Genomic DNA, 23,120 nt, shown 5'->3' with positions numbered 1-23,120 from the left:
TATAATATTGCTTCTGTACTGTTATCGGTGTAACTGTGGCGTGTAGGACAGAAGGCCCTACACGACTGTGTTCATGAATCGCCTGCTTGATGATTCGTAGCCACTAGCATAACTCCTGATCCATTTGTGTGGTGCGATAGGTGTGCAGTTCTCCAAAATCGTTTGGGAGGCATCGGGATAGTAAAACGGTGTTGGAATTGGATGGGTCTGTGTAGTCTAAAGCGGTTAGCATAATTCATGTGGAAAATAGGTTGTGCAAGGTTGCAAGAACAAAATGACAAGATTGAGGAGAAAACAAACTCCGCCATCTAGCCTAACTTCTTCTCCGGCAATGTTTTGAGCCTCAAAGTTACTATAATGTCAAATCAGCTGAAGATGGCAATGTCAACATTGTGTGTGATTAGTCATCATAAGTCAATAGGTGTGTGTTTTTTTGTTTTTTAGTTGTTGTCTTAAGTAATGCAACCTTCAACAGCCGAAACCGAAAACTGAATTGAGTATCAAACAAGTTTGCCTGCAAAGAAGGGCTTCTTCGGTCTTAGCCGTCTGAAATACAATTATGTTGAAGCGCGCTGCCTGCTTGACAGTTCCTCTCCCTGCACCCCGCAGGTGTGGGCCTGGAAGGAGAACGTGTGGGAGAAGGAGAAGGGCACCCTGATGGAACGCTACACGGTGGAGCAGAGCAAGCCGCCGTCGCAGGGCGGCGCCGTCCTGTCCACGCTGACCATCAACAACGTGATGGAGTCCGACTTCCACTCGCCCTACAACTGCACCGCCTGGAACTCCTTCGGGCCCGGCACCATGATCATCACCCTGGAGGAGAAGGGTGGGTTGGGGGGGAGGGACGGATTGACTGCTCTGAAAGGTGACATGATATACCGCCAGGTGTGAGTGTGATGAGCCGTTACGAGCCGTTTTGAAAATCTGCCTCTTCTGACGTCACAAGTGGGCGTGACACCTAGATGTGTGACGGATAGATGAGCAACGTTTGCTACGGTCCACTGGGTAGGCTGGTGGACTGATCTATCCAGCACACATCTAGGTGGACACGCCCACCTGTGATGTCAGAAGAGGCAGATTTTCAAAACGGCTCGTAACGGCTGATCACACCCACACCTGGTGGTATAATATGTCACCTTTAAAGAATAATATATATAGGAGTGATGTCCGTTGTATAAACTAAATAAGCCAAAACCATTGGCGAAATACTTTCCCACCCGTTTCACCCGGAAAACTCTGGAAAACCACTTCTAACGAGAGAGAATCACACAACCCCCTCTGTCCCTTATGATGTCGTAGGAGAATGATCGTTTTTTATCTTATGCATATGTAACAGCTTTCAGTTGTTATCTCCGATTAGAATTTAGATGACATTTGCAATTCATGATCATTTTAATTAAGGAGGATTTGTGATTCATTTTATTTTTGGGTCGTTTTTTCCAAGCCTAAGTAATTCGGGGACCTGGGAATGGTCAATTTTTATTCCGTCTTTCTTTAAAACCTTTTATGTATAATGGTACAACTCTGCACTGCCCTGTGCTGCTGTCGATAACTGAATATTATTTTACCTCACCTCCAACTCTTGATTCATTATCTACGCCTCATCTGCTGCGGGAGAGTGATTGTAAGACTCGCAGCGTCCCACAGTGATGGGGAGGGAGGTGGGCGCGGGCATGGGGGGTGAGTGTGCCAGATAAAGAGCTGGACCACTCCGCACTCAGAGGGAGAAGAGAGGGCTGAGTCGCCCCAGCTTCTTCCACTCATTAGTCGTGTACCTCTGGGTTGGTCGCTTATCTGCAGTACACACGCCCAGCAGGACCTCGGTCTGGAGCCGCCACCACCATCCACTATCACTAACAGAGAGTGTGTGTGTTTGTGTGTGTGTGTGTGTGTGTGTGTGTGTGTGTGTGTGTGTGTGTGTGTGCGCGTGTGCATCTCTGCATGCGTTGGTGTGCATGTGAGTGTGTGTGCATGTGTGGGGGCGCTTGTGCATGTTTGTGTGTGTGTGTATTTGTGCGTGTGTGCGTGCGTGTCCATTTGTATGTGTGTGTGTGTGTGTGTGTGTGCATGTGTGCGTGTGTTTGTGTTATTGCAGATATGGTGCCGGTGGGTATTATTGCCGGAGGTACCGTGTTCTCCTCCATTTTCCTGATCATGATCCTTGTGGCCCTCGCCTTCTTCCTCTATCGCCAACGCAAAGGCAGTGAGTACACACGCTGTAGCATTCTATCACCGGCTGTGTGTGTGTATGTGTATGTGTGTGTGTGTGTGTGTGCGCGCTTTTGCGTGTGTATGTGGGAATACGAAGGTGCGCTTTGAACGGACAAATCTTTACATTGGGAACAAATGTCTTGTTGTGCACGTGTGTGTACATTGAAATACAAAAGTGTGTGTGCGCGTGTGTGTGTATGCATCCATCAGTTTTGCTTTCATCCCCTCTCTGTCACGCTGCCATTAGCCATCAGAATAAAACGTATGCCACCCTGCAAAGCTTTTTATTCAAATGAGATTAATGAATATTCATTCAAGATGGCAAACTGCCTTTAACCGCCCACTGTAAGTTTCTCATTTACCTTCTGTCTACGTTGAGTTATACGCGTTCCCATACGCCGTCTCCTACATACACACGCAGGGCCGCAAGATAGCAAGGCGTATTATATGACCGTAAAAGGATGGATAAACAGGAACTGAAATGGTAAATTCCTATAGTGTGCATCCTATATTATGACGCGATAGGCCAGTGTTTACTACTATAGATGGGGGGGGGGGGGGGGGGCGCCCTGAAGAGCTGGAGGCGAACGAGGTTGAGGAATGGTTTGCATTTGTCGGCCACATAATGAGAAGCCTCCAACAACACGCTGGATAGATGATAACTAACACCATAAACTATTAGGTCTCACACTCGGGTACAAACACGCACACGCACACATAACCGCACTCATTTGCATAAAGGCCAATAACCATTGGCGGGCAACGGGCTGCAGAAGTACGGTGTTACAATACCGTATTACTTTCAGCTGTCCGTGCTTTGACATGATTACCCTTATTGTGTCAGGGAAAACCGCACCGTCAAATAGGTTCCTCCGCTAACCGTATGAAGGGAAGAGGGACACAAATTTACAAAAGGCGTAAAGACAACAAGTCTTTTTTGTGGATAGCTGTTTTTTATGAAAATTCCTCACCGCAGCCGTCTGCATCCTGTCTACTTTTCACTCACCTCCAGGTCGCCGCGGGGTCACCTTAGGTAAGCCCGACATCAAGGTGGAGACGGTGAACAAGGAGACCCACAGTCTGCAGGAGGAGGCCGACAACGTCTCCACGGCAACGCGCATGGTCAAGGCCATGTACTCTGTGAGTAGACCCCGGCAGGGAACGCCGTGGGAAGTCTGGACCACGCTGTGGAGAGTGACGGGCGGACGGTCTGAAGAACGTACACATACACTCACACTCACACACGCAGACACGCACGCACGCACGCACGCACACACACACACACACACACACACACAACAACCTAGCATGTAGCCTAGCCTATTATAGCTTCAACCACTGAAAACAGACTTGGCCCCGCACAGGGTGTACACACAAACACACCGAAGCATACACACAGTATACACACAGTATACACACAGCATACACACAGCATACACACAGCATACACACAGTATACACACAGTGGAAAGGTACAGACATGGTTTGAGGATGCTAGTGTGAATGTGCAGTCAACCTTACACACATCGAGACAATGGTTGTAATGGTGCACAGGAACACAACATCAACAACAGCATTGAATCAACACATGTGCATGAAAAAACATGATTTATATAATGACTATAAAAAGTGCAAACAGGCATATAAATATGCTCATAATAAGCAACCACCCACATGACACACACACACACACACACAAACACACACACACAAACACACACACAAGCTTGAGTGCTCTGAGGGTTAGGAGACCAACTCCTTTGAAGTGAGCAGGTAATTTGCAATGGTGGAGGAAATCTTGGATTCAGGAGGCATAACTGTGCCGGAGCTTTTTGCTCCAATGGTGCAGTGAAGCAACTGATCTGCCGTGCCCCTGGGTTTGGCTAATTGGTAAATACAGATGAATGACTCAAAATACTGGAATTACCACCTCCGGTCATTTATTGATTTGCTGCCGGGTTACTGCTCTCGGAGGCTCTAGTGGCAGGGCAGGCACACTGCATTCTGGGAGCAGCTGACCAGAGAATATTTATATATACTAGCTGCTGGATGGAGCAATAAACAACAAGAAGGGTTTGAATCCTTCAAACAAGGTACACATATGCTCTGGGACGGACCGAAAGACAGACAGACAGAAGGACGGACGAAGGGAGGGACGGGACGGACTGTCTTTCAAGCACTAACTGTTTTTTTTCCCTCCAAATCTCCTGTAAATTACGCCTGAGAAAAAAAACAAAAAACCTGAACATGTGTTTTCCTTGTTCCCTCTCCTCCTCGTCTTTCCTTCGTACTTTCCTTCCTTCTTATACCTGCTCCTTCCTTCCTCCTCCTTTGCTTTCTCGACCACCCCAACCCTCCCAAAAACACCCCCACCCCCCTGCCCCTTCTTTCCGTCCGTGTCTGTGTTTCGTTGTTTGACGGTTTCAGTTTCTGCCCTCTGTCTCCCTCTCTCCCTCCAACCAGCCGTTCAAAGACGACATGGACCTCAAACAGGAAGTGAGGAGCGACTCGCTCGACACCCGGGAGGAGTACGAGCTCAAGGTCAGGAGGGGGGGGGGGGGGGGTTAACACACGGAGAAGGGAGACGGGGAGGTGGGTGTGGAGGCCAAGAGGGAGTGACCTGGTATAGGACCGCAGGTGGGGGTTCGGCCTGGGTCACTGCAGGGTTTAATCGCCACTTTCATGTGGTCGGCGGGTGAGACACAAACTGTGTGTGTGCAATAACACACACACACGCACACACACACACACACACACACACACACACACACACATGCACGCACACACGCACGCACGCGCACACACACACACACATACACATACAAATGGAGAAGCACGCACATGCACTAAAATAAATGTACTCGTAGTTGTTTCGATTAATGGGTTTCCAAGAGATTGTTTCCTACATTGAGTCATAAAGACATATTGTTAGATTGAGTTGTATACCCGTTTGAAGGTAAACATTGTACACTTCTTCTTTTACGTTCTGATCATATTTGTACATTAATCATGTATTTTAGGTCGTGTTTAGCAATTATCCCTGCAATTATTTGTCATTATGGGAAGCCATTGTTATGTTTGAAACTGCCATAGTCATGTCATGCGAGACGTGGCAAAAAAAAGTTACCAAGCCCTAAAGTTATGGTATATTTACCTCGGTTAAGGACTTTACTTTACATTACCACAACTCTCTTGAGTCTTCTCCAAATGCCGGCGTATCTTAAAAAAGAATTCCCACAATGCATTCTGATGTACGAGCCCTAAAATTAAACACCCATGGGAAGTTTCTGCTACAGCAACAAGGCATTTTCTGTGAATATATATCAATGTGGTTTTAACCTGCATTCAGTAAACGCAAAAAGTGATTCGCAAAAACGTATCAAACTCATTAAAATTATTAACGCTACGGATTTCCCTTCCATCCATTCATTATTCGGCCCGAATACTGTGACGTCGCCGTCTCGTCCCGTCTGCTCCGATTCCTCACAGCTATCAGAAACGACCATCCGCAGTATTAACAAGATATCAAATAGAGTCTAAAAAAGATCTGCGGCTGACCTGCCCCCTCCTCGCCCCTTCCCAAGGACCCGACCAACGGCTACTACAACGTCCGCGCCACCACCCACGACGAGTCGCGGCCCCCGTCCCACGCCGTCCACTTCCAGGGGGAGTTCCGCTCCCCGAACCCCGCCGGAGGAGGAGGAGGAGGAGGAGGAGGAGGAGGAGGAGGAGGAGGAGGGGGCCCCGGTCCGGTCGGGGGAGCCACATCCTCCGTCGGACCACCGGGCGGGGGCCCCGGTGGCCCCGTCAACCCCGGGGGCGCACCCGGTTCCCGGGCCGGCTGCTACGACCCGCGGCCCCCCTCCAGGATGTCCCACGCGGGCTACGCCCAATTCAGCAGCTACTCCCGGGGGGTGCCGGCGCAGAGTCAGCAGCAGGGACCCCCACCAAACCCGCCGCTCCAGTCTCCGGGGGACTACCCCGGGGACTGCGGCCTGCTGGACGGCTCGGGCCAGATGCCTTACGACGCCTACGGCGGGTACCCCTCCCAGTACCCCAGTTACCGCATGGGCTTTGTCCCGCCCATCGAGGAAGGCCCGGCGTATGAGATGTACCCGACGGGACAGGGGGTGGGGCAGCAACCGGGGCACGGGCCGGGGCACGGGCCGGGGCCGGGGCACGGGCCGGGGCCGGGGCACGGGCCGGGGCCGGGACACGGGCCGGGGCCGGGACACGGGCCGGGACCGGGACACGGACCAGGACATGGACCAGGACACGGGCCAGGGCACGGGCCAGGACAGAGCCCGGAAGCGGGGCTGAGAAAGTACGGCGGCTCCTCACGTTTCTCTTACTCCTCTCCGCCTTCTGATTATTCCAGACACACGCAGAGGATGCAGACTCACGTGTGAAAGAGAGAATAAAAGGAGAAAGAAATGCCACACGCATTACACAAAAGACACACAACTGGTCTTTATTTGCTTGGGCGCTAATCCAGTCAGACCTCTTGGTAAAGGTCCTTCTTTCCACTTGCTCCCTTGCATTTCAAATCCACACTACACAACCACAGTGGTGCCCCGAAGCACAGATTAAACATCAAACAGCATTCATTATCAACACATCACCCCATGCCGTCCACAGCAGTACATTAATTTACTCCACGCGAAAAAAAACCCTCGTCAGTGACTCTCAGAAAATCTTTATTGACCGCGATGTCCACTCTGACATCAGAGAAAGCAAAAGCCACTATCAGAATTCCAGAGCCAAATGAGAGATTGGACAACATCGGGGCACATTTTCATAGAGCAGAGGAAGAGGAGAGGACGAGGTGGTGAAGGTGCTCTCTCACACACATTTTTGGCCCTGGTTCCCCGTCTATCCACCACCCGTGCTTCTTGGGTTACATTGGTAAAAAAAAAATGCGAAATTACCGATACCGATCTTTTCAAAGTTGCTACCAATCCCTTGTATAAACCTAAAAAGAATTCAGTGAAATGCAGTACATTTTATTATTATTTTTCGATTATTTACTCTTGACACTTTTGCAAAAACACACACGCTCACACCTACACACAAGTTGTTCAAGTACCGTGTGTTTCTATGGTGTATTTTTTGTGAAAAGGCAGCTTGGACTTGCGTATATCGGGCACTTTGAAAACTGTTTTCGCCATTTGAAGATATTTGGCCAGCGGCTTGGCCTACAAGATCTACCTTTATCGCGTGATAAAATGTGGCTTCCTTTCAGCTACATTTAAAAAGTGCCAATGATGTTGTGTTGAAAAAAACCAGTGGCACCTGTTTTTTTGTAAACGGCAAAGGGACGATGGTCACGGGGCAATAAGAGGGGACATTTTGTACAATCCGCATACATTTATCTGAGAAGAAAGGACAGGTGAATCGCCTGAGATTGCAACAGTGCTCGTCTTTGTTTTAATACAGTGCGTCTCCCACCTTTCGACTGATATAGTTGCTGTACTAATTGTGTATTGGGAGGACATTCATGCTAAGTCCTTAGCAATCCACTCAATTGTGACAAAGGTATGATTCTTTATCCAATATTCCCTCAAAAGTATTTGTTTGCTTCTCACTTGCACAGTATTGTTTTGTGTGTTTTTCTTCATGTATAGATATACTGAAACATCAGAAAACGTAAGGCATTCAGAAATATTTTTTAGTATTTTTATATGGACTTGAGGACCAAAGGTTCAGAATTTTGGAGGTAGGGGAGGAAGGGTGTACTTTTTCATGTTTCTGCGGGGAGGTTATAGTTGTTGTAAATGTTTTGAAAATATTACACATTTTGACGAGTTTTAACAAAAAAGTACTATGAATCCATTTGGGATTAAAACAATTCAAATGTTGCGATCAATCATTCATTATTCCTCTTCATAACATATGCGTATTCATTTTTTTATATACTTTTAACAAAAGTGTAATCATTTTGCCACTTCATTAAAATCAATAAAGTCATCCAAATATTTTCTTGAATAAATATTTGACAGGACTTAGAATAAAAATAAATGTTCATTGTTACCATTTGTAAGATCATGTAGGCATACAACAAAGTATCAAATCAAAGATTCTATATCCAACTCATGAAGGTCATTTCAGAGCTGCGTTTGGGTTCTACATGCTAAAACATGCTAGCTTCCATAAAAATCCACAAAAAGTATGTATTATTGTGTGGCGCTTATTCACCCAAACTATTGAATCAGTACTAAGCTCTACTAATATTATATTACTCTACTACTAATACTGATTTATAGAGCTCAAAAGCTTATTGAAAAAATGAAATTGCAAAACATAACTTAACCAATTACCTCCCTTCCCTTGCCCAATGTCACTGACTACAACACCCACAATTCCAATCTACTCTGGCTATTGGTGCCAGAAAACGTTGGTTTGTGTAACAACCCTTCCCGTTGTCAAATATAGTGTGTGTGTTTGTATGTATAGCATATTATTTGTTTTCATATGTACCACACTAATGCTCTACCTGATTTTCAAAAACAGAAATTGTACCACTTTTCAAAACACAGAAATATGTGAATTCCCGGGTACATTCATTTTCCTACCGGTGTATAAACAGGGGCTGATGTCTCATGTTTTGTTGATAAGAGAGTTGATATGACTCATAATAATTATCAGCTTAGATTTACCATAAAACAATGAATTATTGTTTTTGGTAGAGGGTCCTCTTCCACAAACAGGATTAGTGGATCCTGGCATCAACATAATCGTAAAGGAAATTAATTAAAATAGTCACATGACTCGAGAAAAGTGTTGGACAGGAAGTGAACAATGGCAGTATTCATATTTTAACCAACATCAAGGAGTCCTTTGCTTATATTAAAAGTATGAGGCAGCAGCAAACACAAGTTTAGACAAACTGACGGTTAGATTTCCAGAAAAATCTTTCCGCATTTCAAAAGAAAGGTTTCGATAACCTGTTTTCGCCTGAAGGTGGTGCTGTCCCAGCTGTTTGATTTCGGCGCTTGGATACACTTTAATGTGAGCAGACTATGCAGAGTCACAGAGGGCCATCTCGTACAGCCTTAAGGGCTGGTTATGGTCCCACATTCCCGGGGGTTACGGACCCATTACGTCCTTGCAGACCCTCCTTGCGTCCGCCGCGAGGGCCTGACGTGCGCCTCCCAAAAATTGTAACCTTCCGTCGAGGTGACGCAGCAGCAAGGGCTATGATTGGTCCTCCCACTAAAACCCGACGCAGAACCAAAACAGGTTCACGACCGCGTCGAGGCGTCTGCGTGGTCGTTGTGTTGCGTGACGTGGGACCGTAATCAGCCCTTTACTCCTCAGGGCTGGCAGTGATTTGTTAAAGAAACCCAAGAGCCGCGGGCCTTGTAAATTGTTCCATCTGCTTTCAAAGAGGCAATGAGATTTTGTAGTCTCTCTGATGCTATTTCACCATAACAAAGGATTTTAATCCCATTAAGCCAAAATATTTTTTATTGCCATATTTTTAAAACATAATTTTAATCGCAGTCTACCCAAACGACTCTTTCATTACGTTAATCTCTTTTATCGACAGAAATATCGGGTGAAACTTTGCCATTCCAATAGCAGTGGAGGAATGTTTTTGTTGTGTTTTTTGGTGTTAGCTGGGAGTGTCAGCAGATGGAGATGAACACCCTTCATCTTTCACTTTATATGTTGAGCACAGCTGTGGTTGCTGCATACCATTAACTTGTTACAACCTCTTTACGGTGTTGTCCCTGCAGACCTGTGTGGCAGACTTGCATGCAAAGTGACCTTGTGCGGTGTGCTGAGTGACTTTAATAAAATAAAAGACTTTGCAGGCCAACGGGATAAAAAACACCTCGGCCATCTTGACACTTGCCGGCTAAAGGCTACATCTTGGCAGCGCTGCTACTTCAACTGAGAGAACAATCTTTGCTCTTTTCCGTGAGTTATGACTCACACATTCACAATCGAAAGAGACACATGAGATGTAGTACAGTATTGCGACCATCATGAAAGATCTATTCATACTTTTTTTTTTTTTAAATGGCCGGAAAAATACTTGGAAAACGTTAATTTTCAGCCATGGAATTATTAATTGATTCTTGTTCATTATTTGTTAGCCATCGTTTCATGTGTAATAATCACTGCTTTTGTTGTACTAGAATGTAGGAAATGTTAATCTAAAAAGTCCCAAACTAACATTACATCATAAACCCCCACCCCCAATGTAACAAATACAGTTGGTTAAATCTGCGGATTCCTATCTTGACCTTGTATATATATATATATATATATGTGTGTATGTTGGGATGTATGTAAGGGAGGGGATATTACAGAATATCACAGCGCAATGAGCTCAATGTGATTTTGTTTTCAATCGTCCGTTTTCATCGTCATTGATGTCTTCCTTTCTTTAAAAATCTGTTTGTAAATGGTTTTATTTTGATTTGAAATTTCTTATTATTTTATGTTTTTCTTTGTATAACGTCACACTGTTCCGTTGCCTCTGGAGGAATCGTCTGGTGTCAAAGCGTCTGAGTGAGTTTCTTTAGACAGTATTCCGCTTTATATTCTACCGTCAGGTTGCAGGTTGCAAGGAACGGAGGGAAAGGGTGTGGTACGTCATCTTGTCATGTGTGTATGCACCAGCTGTTGATGGAGAAGACTAGCTGCTAGCGCTTGGTCCTCCTCCCCTCTCCATTAGCTTCACTTTCCTTTTCAAAAAAAGGTGAGGGTAAAAGAGGGAGAGAGACAGTGAGGGTAAATGTAAGGACATACGTCATTTGGCCTTCAGGACAAATGAAAAAATGAGGACGATAGTCTGCAGTGTGAAGACTTTCATGCCACTGTATGCACTTGAAACTGTTTGAATGGACCTGTGTTAGTGTGTGTGTGTGCGTGAGGCTTTCTTTGGGCTGTTTGTTTGGGTTTGCGTGGCCAAACGTATGTGGGCATATATCCTCCAAATTGTTATCACCATATTGTTATTTTATACATTATGTATTGTCCTAACCGAATTCAGTATTAGGTTTCTGGCTTTCAAGTTCTCTGCAAGTCTTCTTCTTGAGGACATATGTACAAAAATATGTGTGTGATATTGAAAGTCACTTTTAAAGCCATCCTACGGTCACGTTTTTTTTTTTTTATTATGGTGTCCTTTTTTCTTTTTCTGATTGTACGTAATTCTTTTTCCACAACTATTCTGAGAATAAAAGAGGTCACAGCTTTCATAAGTACAGTGAGAAGGAGTCCAATTATTTTTCCAAGGACCGGAACTCTCACCTTTCAGTATGTGGGTTTGCTCCCTGTCCATTAAGTACTGGCTTTCTTTCAATGGACTCCACTTTTCCTCGCAACGACCAACACATGCGAGCGTTTGAATACAGAATAAATTAAAAATAACTGGTGAAAATAACTCTTTCTCAGGTTGAGAGAGCAAAGCGTTGCCATGGGGATAAATTACTTTCCTCCATTCAGCATCTAGAATGGAGGGTACTGGTGACAGAAGGCAAAAGATGCCCGAGCATTTACAGTATGTATAGTTTGCAGACAAGAACAATGGGGAAAAGGCTCCATGTTTACCTGAATGTCAATACATGGAGCATGTGGGCCTTATAGCCTAGCTGGCAGCCAAACGCAATTCTCTGCAGCGTATGCACACACACGCGCACACACACACGCACACACACACACACACACACACACACACACACACATCATCATACCTCCATTCCAAGGCCCCGTTCTCATGGGTTTCTCATTCCTTTCCTCTGTCGTGTGGTTAGATCTCCTACTGTGTTGTGGAAAACATTTACCTGCGTGATGGTACACTCTCTTCTTAACTCACTTAATTTCTCTTTCCTCCTTTCCTCCCTCTGCACTCTCTTTCTGCGTCTCTCCTTTTCTCTACTCTTGTTTCTTCCCATCCTCTCCTCTCCTCTCCTCTCCTCTCCTCTTCTCTCCTCTCCTCTCCTCTCCCCTCCTCTCCTCTCCCCTCCTCTCCTCTCCTCTCCTCTCCTCTCCTCTCCTCTCCTCTCCCCTCCCCTCCCCTCCTCTACTCTCCTCTCCTCTCCCCTTCTCTCCTCTCCCCTCCTCTCCTCTCCTCTCCTCTCCTCTCCTCTTCTCTCCTCTCCTCTCCTCTCCTCTCCTCTCCCCTCCTCTCCTCTCCTCTCCTCTCCCCTCCCCTCCCCTCCCCTCCTCTCCTCTCCTCTCCTCTCCCCTCCCCTCCTCTCCCCTCCCCTCCTCTCCTCTCCTCTTCTCTCCTCTCCTCTCCTCTCCTCTCCTCTCCCCTCCTCTCCTCTCCCCTCCCCTCCCCTCCTCTCCTCTCCCCTCCCCTCCTCTCCCCTCCTCTCCTCTCCTCTCATGTGGCACTGTGTGCTACACTGAGAGGATACACGCACAATTGGCCAGCTGTAGTCTGGTCGAGAGAGCATGAAATAATCCAATCGGAGAGAGAGAGTGAGAGAGAGAGAGAGAGACGAGAAAAGGAGATTGACAGTCAAAGTGGCGGAACAGAGGGACAGCCTGACAGCACACCATCCACACAGACAGACAGACAAAGAGTATTACACAGGCTTGCTGCCAGTCTCTAGTTTGTGTATCGACGATCATTCCTCCTTTGGCATCCCCCTTCCCTCCCCCTCCCCTCCCCAAGGCATAATGTCTCCAATAACCTTCAGCATTCCACCCCCAACTCTGACGCCCTTCGTTCCCATTTCAGTCATTGCGTGGATTACGGCCCATCTCACACTTGGCACAGCACTAAGCGCCAGAGATATATTATCATATTAGTGGAGAATGATGTAATGCATTCCAAGACATTTTGTCCTTCGCACATCCTCTGGTCCCTCGGTGGATGATGTCACTGGTGGTTGTGTGTCTTGAGTGTAGAACCGTCTGAGTGTGCGGCCTGAGGTATCGTGATATCGCCATCTTGTGGTCAAAACGTGCAAATACGTTCAGAGGCGATTACGGAAATGCACTTTTCGTTTCTGCGTAATTGAGGGAGATTGTAGTTATCAGGACATTACTCATTATACATATAATCATAATACATTTTATTGATACGGTGTTTTTCTTAATGATCAAGAACACGTTTCACATAATAAGACATACAACACAAGAGTAAAAAAACAATCCATTTAAAATAGACTTGAAGGTTGAAGGTTACCACAATGAAGACTACATACAAGCCCAGACATTTTGACCATGGGCAAACGTGGACGATTCAAAGATCGGCCAGCGTGGCAATTGTATGGGCTTTCTGATGTGAAGGGGGAAACCAAAGATAAACCTCGTCTGGTCTCTTATCTGCCTCCATGGATCTATAAGCGAATGTTTACCTGTACAAAAGCCTTTACTATTGCAAAACGAGTTGTAGCCTATTACATTTAGATGTAGCCATCTAAATGGAGACTGTGCTCTCGAGTCAAGTTCATCATCACAACAAACCTGACTAGCTAGAAAGAAATAACTTGAGGAGAACTGCAAAGCCATAAACCATATTTTACCATCCTGATCGTTTTGGGAAATGAATTAAAATGAGATATACTGATTACAAATACTAATACTGAGTGTCACAAAAAAATATCGAACAATCACGATAATTATGGTACAGCTGGCATCATGGTTTGAGCGAATGGGTTAGAGTCATGCCAGTCTGGTTGACCGTTAGGTGACAGGAAAAATATTGCAGTACCATGCTTTGGCCCAGGGGGCAGACTGGCAAGACGGTGCTGAATACATGGGATTGAATGGATCTACATGCTATATAATTATATCAGTCTAATTAAGCTGGTCATGGGCTGTTCACTGCCGCTTGGCAGATAACAGAATCTATAGGTTGTGATTGCACAATTATTGGCCGATACAAATTTGATGGATAAGATACGAGCGCTTTTTCTAGAGCATTTCCCACTAGCACTGAAGCTACACATCGTGACAAACAGCTGACAGCATCAGTGATACCCCGCAAGCTCTTTAAAACAGTCATTTGTAATAAAGCAAGCATATGTTGCATCTAAGATACATATTTCTCACTTTATTAGTTATCACATGAACTTCACAATATCGCAAAAAACTCAACATTGCTCATGTCCAATGAGTAGGGTTTTGATTATTATATTAGAAATATACCAAAATTGGACAAATATAACCCTTTTCCTCTTATATCATTAAATATTTGATGAATATAATGCCATAAAAAGTGTCCCGATGGACTGTCTGAACTGTCTACGCTCATTGGCACCACCGGTGTTGGCTTCACATAATCAGCCGAGTGGGGGCGTCTTCTTATTAGTACATCTTTGGTCACAATGAGCGATGTTGTTTATAAAATGCGCCTCACACACTGCATGTGAGGCTCAAGAACAAAACATGAACCACTCTCCAGACAAAGCTCCACACATCCACCATGGCGACGGCAAACAAGGTCTATTTGGAAATGACCTTGTAATGGCTCTTCACAAAAACAGCGGGTGGTGCTCTTTCGAGTTACAACCAGAAAGTTAACTTTGTTGTTGTTGTCATCAAAGTAGTGTTTGATCACATAAATCCTACAAGGGTGTTTCATTTATTTTTTATCATTTATAGACAGATAGAAAATAGGTAAACCTACATTGCGTTTTAAAGAACACACTGTCTTTATCTCCATCTTGTGGCCGTATAGTGCAATTGCCATGGTTTGGTCGCATGATAACATGTGTGTCATATACTGTCTCATCTCGTTTCTATTGTCCTTTTTTAAATTGGATTACATTGGATTTATGTTTTTTATTTTTGGACTCTGCCTAAACCTACCTCTAATAAGACCTCTCTATCTTGGCTCTACTCCACTTTATTGGCAACAAATCTTGACCCAAGTACTCATCAGACGTTGGCCCTATATGGATATAGGGCTGCCATCTGATAATGCACTGTGGTATTCACTCTAAAATGGGACTTTTAATTTAGGCGGAAATTGAGGCTTCCATTTATGTTGTGTTCCAGCCTAACACACACCCATCCACATTGAATATTTCAATTTCAAAACAATATCACAGGTGTTATCTTTCTTTTGGTGCCTAATTTATATTTTAAAGCCCAGAGGTTGTGGAGATACAGTCTATCATTTTGGTTGTGTTAGCTTGATGATTCAGTGACGATTTAACAGTGATGATTTAAGGGTACCTCGAATGGCAGAGGTGAGCCGTGGGTTCTGTGGCTGTGGCTCTATGTGTATAACTCTATGGCTACATGAATAGTCTATGTCCTCTATCCATCCTGCTGCTCCTTGAATTCATCCATTGCTGTGAATGGTTAAATAGATATGTTAAATATTCTTAATAAGTTTTTCTTACAAACAGCAACTGAACTTGAGAAAAAAAGAAGCTATGTGAAGAAAATCATGTTCGGGGTGTCAGAGTATCATCTGTGGTTGGTGCTCTGACCGGCTCCTTCCTGTTACTTCCTATTTCTGCACAAAAAACCCAATGGGGTGTGAAAACTAGCCTGCCTTCTTTTCTCGCTAACTATCTGAAGTTATAGCAGACAGGCTAGAGGAAGAGGAAGTACATGCAGCACGACATTGACCACAATGGCTAATAGGAACACAACTTTAGGCATATTTAAGAACAAGGTATCAAAAAAGAAACAAATTATATATCAAATTAAAATATATTTTAAAATACACACAAAAGATGTTTACAATATATGATCTTATATATGATGGAGATGGATTCTGTACAAAAATGTTGTATGTCCAACATTTCGGTAAAAATAAAAATAAATCAACTTACTGTAACCCCTATTTTTTTAAATATCTGCACGATCATCCATGTCTCTCTGACTCTCTGTGTTTGTAGTATTATGATCAAGATCTTGCACAAGGACCACCTGACATTAGTAGCCAGGAATTGAACCAGCAACCCTCTAAGCCCTCATCGGGTTTAGTTATTTGTCGGCGGGTTCTAAAGGAAGAGCAGGTGGTCCTGACAGACTCACGTTCATATAGATTGCGGCAGCTTGATCAGAGTTCGGACTCTGGGAAGAGAATTTCAAATATAGTTCATGTTTTGTAGTTTAGTTATATTATAAACAATATTTTATATTATATTGATATGTTAAATTCTAAAAAAAGTATCCATAGTATAAAAAGAATTACGGAACCCGTAAAGGGACATGGGGTAAAAAAAAATGTTTTTAACGTTTCTCGTGAAAGTATCTGGTGCGCACGAGAGAGCAACTGGTGGGCACGAGAAAGTATGTCGTGCGCACGAGAAAGTATCTTACGCATATCACTGGCAGTGTCACTGGCACACGCACACACACACACACACACACACACTGCCACTGATATGCATTCGATACTTTCTCGTGCTCACAAGATACTTTCTCGTGCGCACAACATATTTTCTCATGTGCATAAGATACTTTCTCGTGCTCACTAGATACTTTCTCGTGCGCACCAGATACTTTCTCGTGCTCAAGAGAAACGTTAACAATTCTTATTTTTACCCCGTGTCCCTTTACGGGTTCTGTAAAGAATAGTTAACAAAGTGGTTAACAAAATGTGAGATGTGAACCAATTTGGAGTATGAAATTGGCTTACCTGATCAGAATGGCCTTTGAGGTGATTGTCTACAGACAAAAGAACCAAACACAAACATAATAGAATGATACACTAATAATAATATAATATAATAACATTTTATTGGTTTCATTAGGTAAAAGTGGAGACTACTGTGACTTACTCTTTTTTCTCCAGCAATAAAAGATGACCAAAATGATGATAGGAATGACGAAGACCAACCGACAGAGCATAATTAATTTCTCATAGTTTGAGTTGAAATCATGAAAAACTGTCAAGAAATAAATACAGAGGAAGGGATCAAACAGTGGAAATACTTTCATGAACATTCAGAAAACATGAACTCCTAAAGTGGAAACATCACTGACAGAGCTGCAGATAACTATAGAGACGATGGCCAAAGAGAGACAGAAGTGCAGGGACATTGTTTGATGCACTGTCCGATGCACTGGCTGGATTAACAGGGATGAGGGATTTATCAACATCATCGAACAGTGCCACTCTAACTTCAATAACTGTGACTTCAAGTCTGTTCTAGAATTCTTAACGCCACTATGCATGGATGTCAGTGATGCACCGAGCCAAATGTAAATAAATGTCATTAATGATGAATGGCGTTCTGTTTGAAGGGTGTTATAGACGGCACTGTATTCATCGGATATGTGAGAAAAAGCTTCAAGACGGCATTCAAAATAGTGGAAAATATAACAGGAACATTTGCTAATTTGCCCTTCACTAATACATATTTGCTCTGATCTTACCAGCATCTTTAGAACACAGAGGTTTTATCTCCATCGTGGCCTTGGACCAGCTCACTTTGTTGCTATGGTTACAGATGGCGATCAAACCATTTGAGAGGTAGAGTTGGAGCAGGACATCAGAGGTCACGACCTCTGCTGGGTCTCCTCCATCCTCAGAGCAGGTTTGATTGGTGCACGTGAAGGTGGAGTTTAAGGAGGAGCTCTGAGTGCTACAGGTCATGGTCACTTTACAGGATTCAGAACTGAGAGACACAGAACACACATTCAGGACCACTGGTGATACCTGATCTGGAACAAGGAGATTTAGATATCATTAAAATACAAACAAAGAAACAGCTTGTATCAAATGTCTGTACTCTGTTTCAGTTAACACACCTTGAACTGTGACGTGGTAGTCGGCGAAAATTACTACGACCTTAGAAGCATCTAATGCTCGGTAAAGTCCACTTTCATTCAATGCTAGGTTTTTTATTCGCAAAGAATAATTTGCTTTTGAGAACTCTGCCCTTTCTTTTAAATTATTTTTTAGAAATTCATCAGGATAATATGTTATTATGAAGCTTTCTTCTGATCTTATTGTGCGTTTCCAATTGAAGGCTTCAACTTTGGATTTCGGTGTTTCAATTTCCATTACTAAATCATTTCCCTTCAGCAAAAATAAGGAATTATTTGTGTACCCTGAAAGAAAAAAAATAATAATTACACAAAGTAATTTAATAACATGCATACATAATTCTCCAGCTATCTAGACTGATAAATTAATACAATGTCGTTGAATATTGAAAAATATAAATCACCATTTTGCACATCAAGAAACAAAAACGAATCCACTACAAACAAGGTTTAAAAATGGGCCTACCACATACAAACAGATACATACAACAGAAAATACTACAGCTTATTATTATTATTATAAATGTAGCTTTAGATAACAGCCTGCGTACCCTGTACTTACCATGTAACTTAATGTAACAAAGGGTGAACTACCACTGCATAAGTATATAACTCGAACAATATGAGAAGGGTTTGTTTCTATTTACTTGCCTCACAACATGGAAGAACAAACTATATGAACTTCAAAGTTTGCCGTCAGGAGAGTGTATTAACCATATAAATGCCTGTGATAAACATGAGTTATATCTAGAAATGTTTGTATATGTACAGATAGCCATATATATTTCTCTATTTTACTTTTAGCATTTTTTGCTACTAATATTGTAATACCATTACATCGAGGTATTACAAAAAGCCCACAACAACATATCTACATACATAGCCTATTAAATGGGCCCTATTTTCTGAATTGAAATAGAATCACATGATACGGAAGTCATAACTCCATCTTCCCCTTTGCTCAGTTTTATGCTCACTGTTCCCTAAAATAACATAGTTTTTGTAATATCCAGAATTGTTACCCCCTTATTCCATAACGTCAATTCTTGTTTCCCGTATAATCATTGGTTTGTGCTGTACTGATACACAATAACTACAAAAGATTACACCGTAACTCCGGAGTAGTTCAGTAGTTCAGGAGTATTTTGCAAGCTGTAATCTAAAGCGTTACCAATGTTAAGACAGTTAGAAAAGCGCAGCCTATATTGTAGGTAATAACTGAATAGAGTAAAAACATCTAAGAGCAACGCCCATCCCCTATAGATGATACTTGTTTACGTTAAACAGTTATGTTCAAACAATGAAATCAATAGGCGACACATGAGACAAATGGTAGAAAAAGAGATTTGGGATTTACCATGCAGGCCTCTGAACCAAAAACTAAATACATAAAGAGCCGAGAGGAATACAGAATAGGGCGTCATGGTAGACACAGTTGCACTGCCTCGAGAGGAAACGCGGCGCGTCTCCAGTCAACTTCAAAAACACAGTGGACATGTAAATGATTCCTAAAAACACAGATATTGCAGTTCCTCGCTGTGAAGCTGGCTCTCGAGGAGTGCCGTTGTGAGTACCAGATGTGTTCGGCTGCCAGATCGGTTCGGGGTCCTGCGTTTACAGATGACGTATCGACACTTGACGTATCGACACAAGCCAACGGACAAAACCCGGAAGGGTTGTTTATAAACGGTGCTCAATCAGTTTTGGTTTTGATTTCATTGAACGGAGCCCGTTCTCTCACAAAGCAATTGGAAATAAGTCTATAAGCACTGATGAATGAATATTTTTATTTTCACATATGTTAAAGTAAGAATTGCCATTGTTAAAGTTAGATATTAAGACAGTATTTTCTGTAATGACAAAAGTACAGAATTAATATTTTCTATATACATTTTCTAGTTTCTTTTTACTGAAAATGAAGAACTTGGACAGTCATATGATTGATGAGATTTTATTTGCTCATACAAAACAGACTAAATAAGACAATACATACAACTGAGGAACAGCTAAATGTAAATCCATTAAAAAAAACGGCATGTTTAGATCCCATGTTGAATTGAGGATGAATTCATGAATGTGTTCATATTAGATATTCATCCTAGTCCTTGAAAATTGTTTTTTTTTTTATGATTTTCCAGATGTTCAATGACTTGTATCCTTGCCTATACAACTAATAATAAAAAATGAAACATTTTCCTCGTTTCCACTAGGGGTATCTTTGCTCTATAATTTAACAAACATCTGTAAAATAGTAAAAAATTCAAGGTAGGCCTATAAGAATGTATATAATTCATGAATATATCCTCAATTGGCCGTGGGATCAAAACATGCAGTTTTTTGTGGATTTACATTGAGCTGTATGTGTGTATGTGAATTGCAGTGTATGTGTTTGGATACACACACGGGCACACACACTGACATATTTGTATATTATTATATATTTTTTTATTCATGTGGCCTGCAGTGGCGATATCGCACAGGTGTATTCCCACAGGCTCTGAAAACAACAGTCATCAAGCCATATCTCCACTCCTCTCGACGGGAAGGGGGGGGGGGGGGGGGGGGGGGGGGGGGGTGGAAATGCCATCTGAAAGAAGCAGAGGTGTACAGATGTATTTATCTTGAGACCTTCAACTTCATACAATTAGTCTCGTCAGGGATTTGTATCCATATTTACAATTTAAATGCACCTATGATCTTGGACGGCAGATGACATCACAGTACCCCCCGTCGTAGCTGTCGGAATATATTCCTTCCAGTTTGCCTCTTTTCCCTGTACCAATATATCCTAAAACAGAAAAAAAGAACAACTTCTGGCATTCTGGAATTTATGTTATCACCTCCCGTTCCAGTAGTCCGTCTGTTTATAAGGAGGAATGGGTGTTTTGTCAAGCAAGTAGAGAGTGGCTAAGTGATACTTGAGTTATATTACGGCAACCTGATGACGTTGCCATAAAACGTTGCTGCTTAGGCTGAAGTGATGCAGTGTTTCACACCAAGCGCTGCAAACACCCCATGGTTGCGCTGCAATGCATTAGTTTATGTAAATTAACTTGAAAGATAGGATTCAATGACAAATATTCTATGTCACACATACACTGTTTTATAAACATAACTGTACCTCATTAACAAATTCCCGTCCTTGGTCTGTAATAATCCTGTCGACCAGACCGAAGTCGAGGAGGATATTTACAATTTTTCGTGACACCTCAACTGCTGTTTTGGAGCACAGCGGTTTTGCCACAACCCACTTAGAAAAAAAGGTCTGTTGCTGTCAGAATAAATCTGCAACATAAAATGCATGTTATAAATATAGTAATAATCATTAATAGACATTCCATCCCTGTCACTAGTTTTCCTTTAAACCAAATCTTTTGCATTGATAATCTTACACATACATTTTTAACTTACACATACATCAGCCATGCATAAAGCTACCTTTTGCCCTTTGCGGTAGTGGGAAGGGGACCAATTAGGTCAATTCCAAGGACACTCCATGCCTTGCTGACATTAATAGGATGAAGGACAGGGGCAACCGTCTTCATCACTTCCTGACGCTGACAACGGGGACATTCATCAACCTTTAACGCAGTGAAATAAAGTTCCATTAAGATCTACTGGTATCATGGTATTACATAAGTATGACAAAGCAAATAACAAGTTCTCTGTATATTTGTTGCAATTTAAGGAGGTTACAGGAGACAGATTAAAATACTTCTACAGAATGTCTACATTTAAAATAAATCCATCTCAATTCAGTCTCATAACTCACCTTTCAAAAAGTCCAAAAACTTACCTATTTCTTAACGTCCTCTCACAATGTGGCCCAGTGGTAGGATGCCTTTATTTTGTCCATTGTCCTGCGCCTCCCTGGATGACCTCCAGTGCCCAGGTTGTCATGGCACTCCCGGAGGACATCACGAGCCCGCTCATTAGTGCACACCATCTTACATTGTTTTTGTGCCTATAATACAACTCCTCATCTGATGCAGCGTGAAAAAAACATTCATTTTAGAGCTGCCCTGACTAAGAGTTTTCCATTTAGAATATTCCCTCTCATTTATTTTGTATAACAACATTACTAGTAAAACCAACAAGTTTTTAGTCAACTATTAGGGGGCAGCCTTACTTCATTTATGAACGTGTATGTACAATCTTTGGTTAGGTAACATTATGACAACAAGTAGCTTCAGGAAATGTAGTGAAATTGCCAAGTTACAAATAAAGGTTAAATACAAGCAAATGTTTTGGGCAGTACTTGGAAGAAAAAAGCAAAGGAATAGTGCCAATACAGAATACTTCCGATAAACTGGCTCAAATGTGCATTTGCGTTTGACACACTGTGACTTACCTTTCAGAAGGTAGGTCTTTGAGACCCTCCTAATGTTGGTCCTCCTGCTCTCTGGGTTTGGGGCGGTTGTTGTTAAGCTGTGGTATGTTTTTAGAATGAAGTAATGCTTGACTTCAGTCTAAAACGCTTCCATTTCTGTGAAAATAAATGAAATAAACAAAGACAAAGGCTGTTTTCAGAATTAAGGCCAGAAAACAATTAATTCAATGGTATTAGGGAAAGGTTAATTATCACCTACAAAAGCCCCCCACACACACACTTCATTCAAATTTAGTTCATTTTAAAGATTTCTATTTATTTTATATTGTTTTTGCTTTATTATAAATTGGCTGTAGTTATTTTGTTTTATTTCTCAAGTATGCTGCTTCGAATAGTTTGTGGCGTGTTTAGTCATATAAAAACGCCTCTTTTATTCATAGATAAGAAAAGAAAAGGAGATCGTTAATACAGTACTTAACTAAAGAGCGGAAAAATATGTCAGCGTTTTAGTATGCGCATGCGCATTTAATGACATCGTTTTCAGGAAGTGCGTCATTATTGTGCATCTAGGACCCCGAACCGATCTGGCAGCCGAACACATTTGGTACTCACACAGTCGCTGGTTGGAGGGCACAGCCAAGCATTTTGTTGTCTGGACAGACCAAAGGAACCTCCGGTGGCACGGGGAGTAGGAGGTGTTGCAGGTGCTGCAGGTGCTGCATCACCCCCTGGTGGCAAAGCATATAAACTGCGATGACAATAGAACGATAGCTTGTAAATATCTCTGGTTGTTGTGTCTGTTCCACAACATTTAGTATGTCATGTTTGGGGTATGGGATGAAGGGAGGGATCGTTTTAGTCATTTCAAAATTATTTT

At 42.8% G+C, this 23,120-nt stretch overlaps 1 protein-coding gene and 2 long non-coding RNA genes across 3 annotated transcripts in view; 1 reads left to right on the top strand and 2 right to left on the bottom strand.

The window, feature by feature from the left end:
* Positions 1-11,358, top strand: part of kirrel1b (kirre like nephrin family adhesion molecule 1b) — a 59,016-nt gene extending 47,658 nt beyond the window's left edge. Inside the window, exons 11-15 of the mRNA XM_079751452.1 lie at positions 610-826; positions 2,096-2,203; positions 3,224-3,351; positions 4,639-4,752; positions 5,796-11,358. Of these exons, the coding sequence (XP_079607578.1) occupies positions 610-826; positions 2,096-2,203; positions 3,224-3,351; positions 4,639-4,752; positions 5,796-6,620 (1,392 nt within the window). The 3' untranslated portion in view covers positions 6,621-11,358. The remainder of the gene's footprint in view (positions 1-609; positions 827-2,095; positions 2,204-3,223; positions 3,352-4,638; positions 4,753-5,795) is intronic.
* A 1,903-nt stretch (positions 11,359-13,261) lies between these two features.
* LOC307086295 lies at positions 13,262-19,493 on the bottom strand. Its single transcript, XR_013812426.1, has 6 exons — positions 19,271-19,493; positions 17,896-18,198; positions 17,521-17,808; positions 16,923-17,030; positions 16,781-16,809; positions 13,262-16,212 (listed from the first exon to the last, which is right to left on the bottom strand). It is a non-coding gene; the product is annotated as an uncharacterized lncRNA (long non-coding RNA).
* Positions 19,494-20,627: 1,134 nt separating this feature from the next.
* Positions 20,628-21,489, bottom strand: LOC307086297. Its single transcript, XR_013812428.1, has 3 exons — positions 21,352-21,489; positions 21,035-21,198; positions 20,628-20,937 (listed from the first exon to the last, which is right to left on the bottom strand). It is a non-coding gene; the product is annotated as an uncharacterized lncRNA (long non-coding RNA).
* Between the last annotated feature and the right edge of the window lie 1,631 nt (positions 21,490-23,120).

The sequence above is a fragment of the Pollachius pollachius genome, assembly GCF_949987615.1.
Source record: "Pollachius pollachius genome assembly, chromosome: 14".
Lineage (NCBI taxonomy): Eukaryota > Metazoa > Chordata > Actinopteri > Gadiformes > Gadidae > Pollachius > Pollachius pollachius.
Note: the sequence above shows the minus strand (reverse complement) of the source record. Positions and strands in the feature narration are given on the sequence as shown.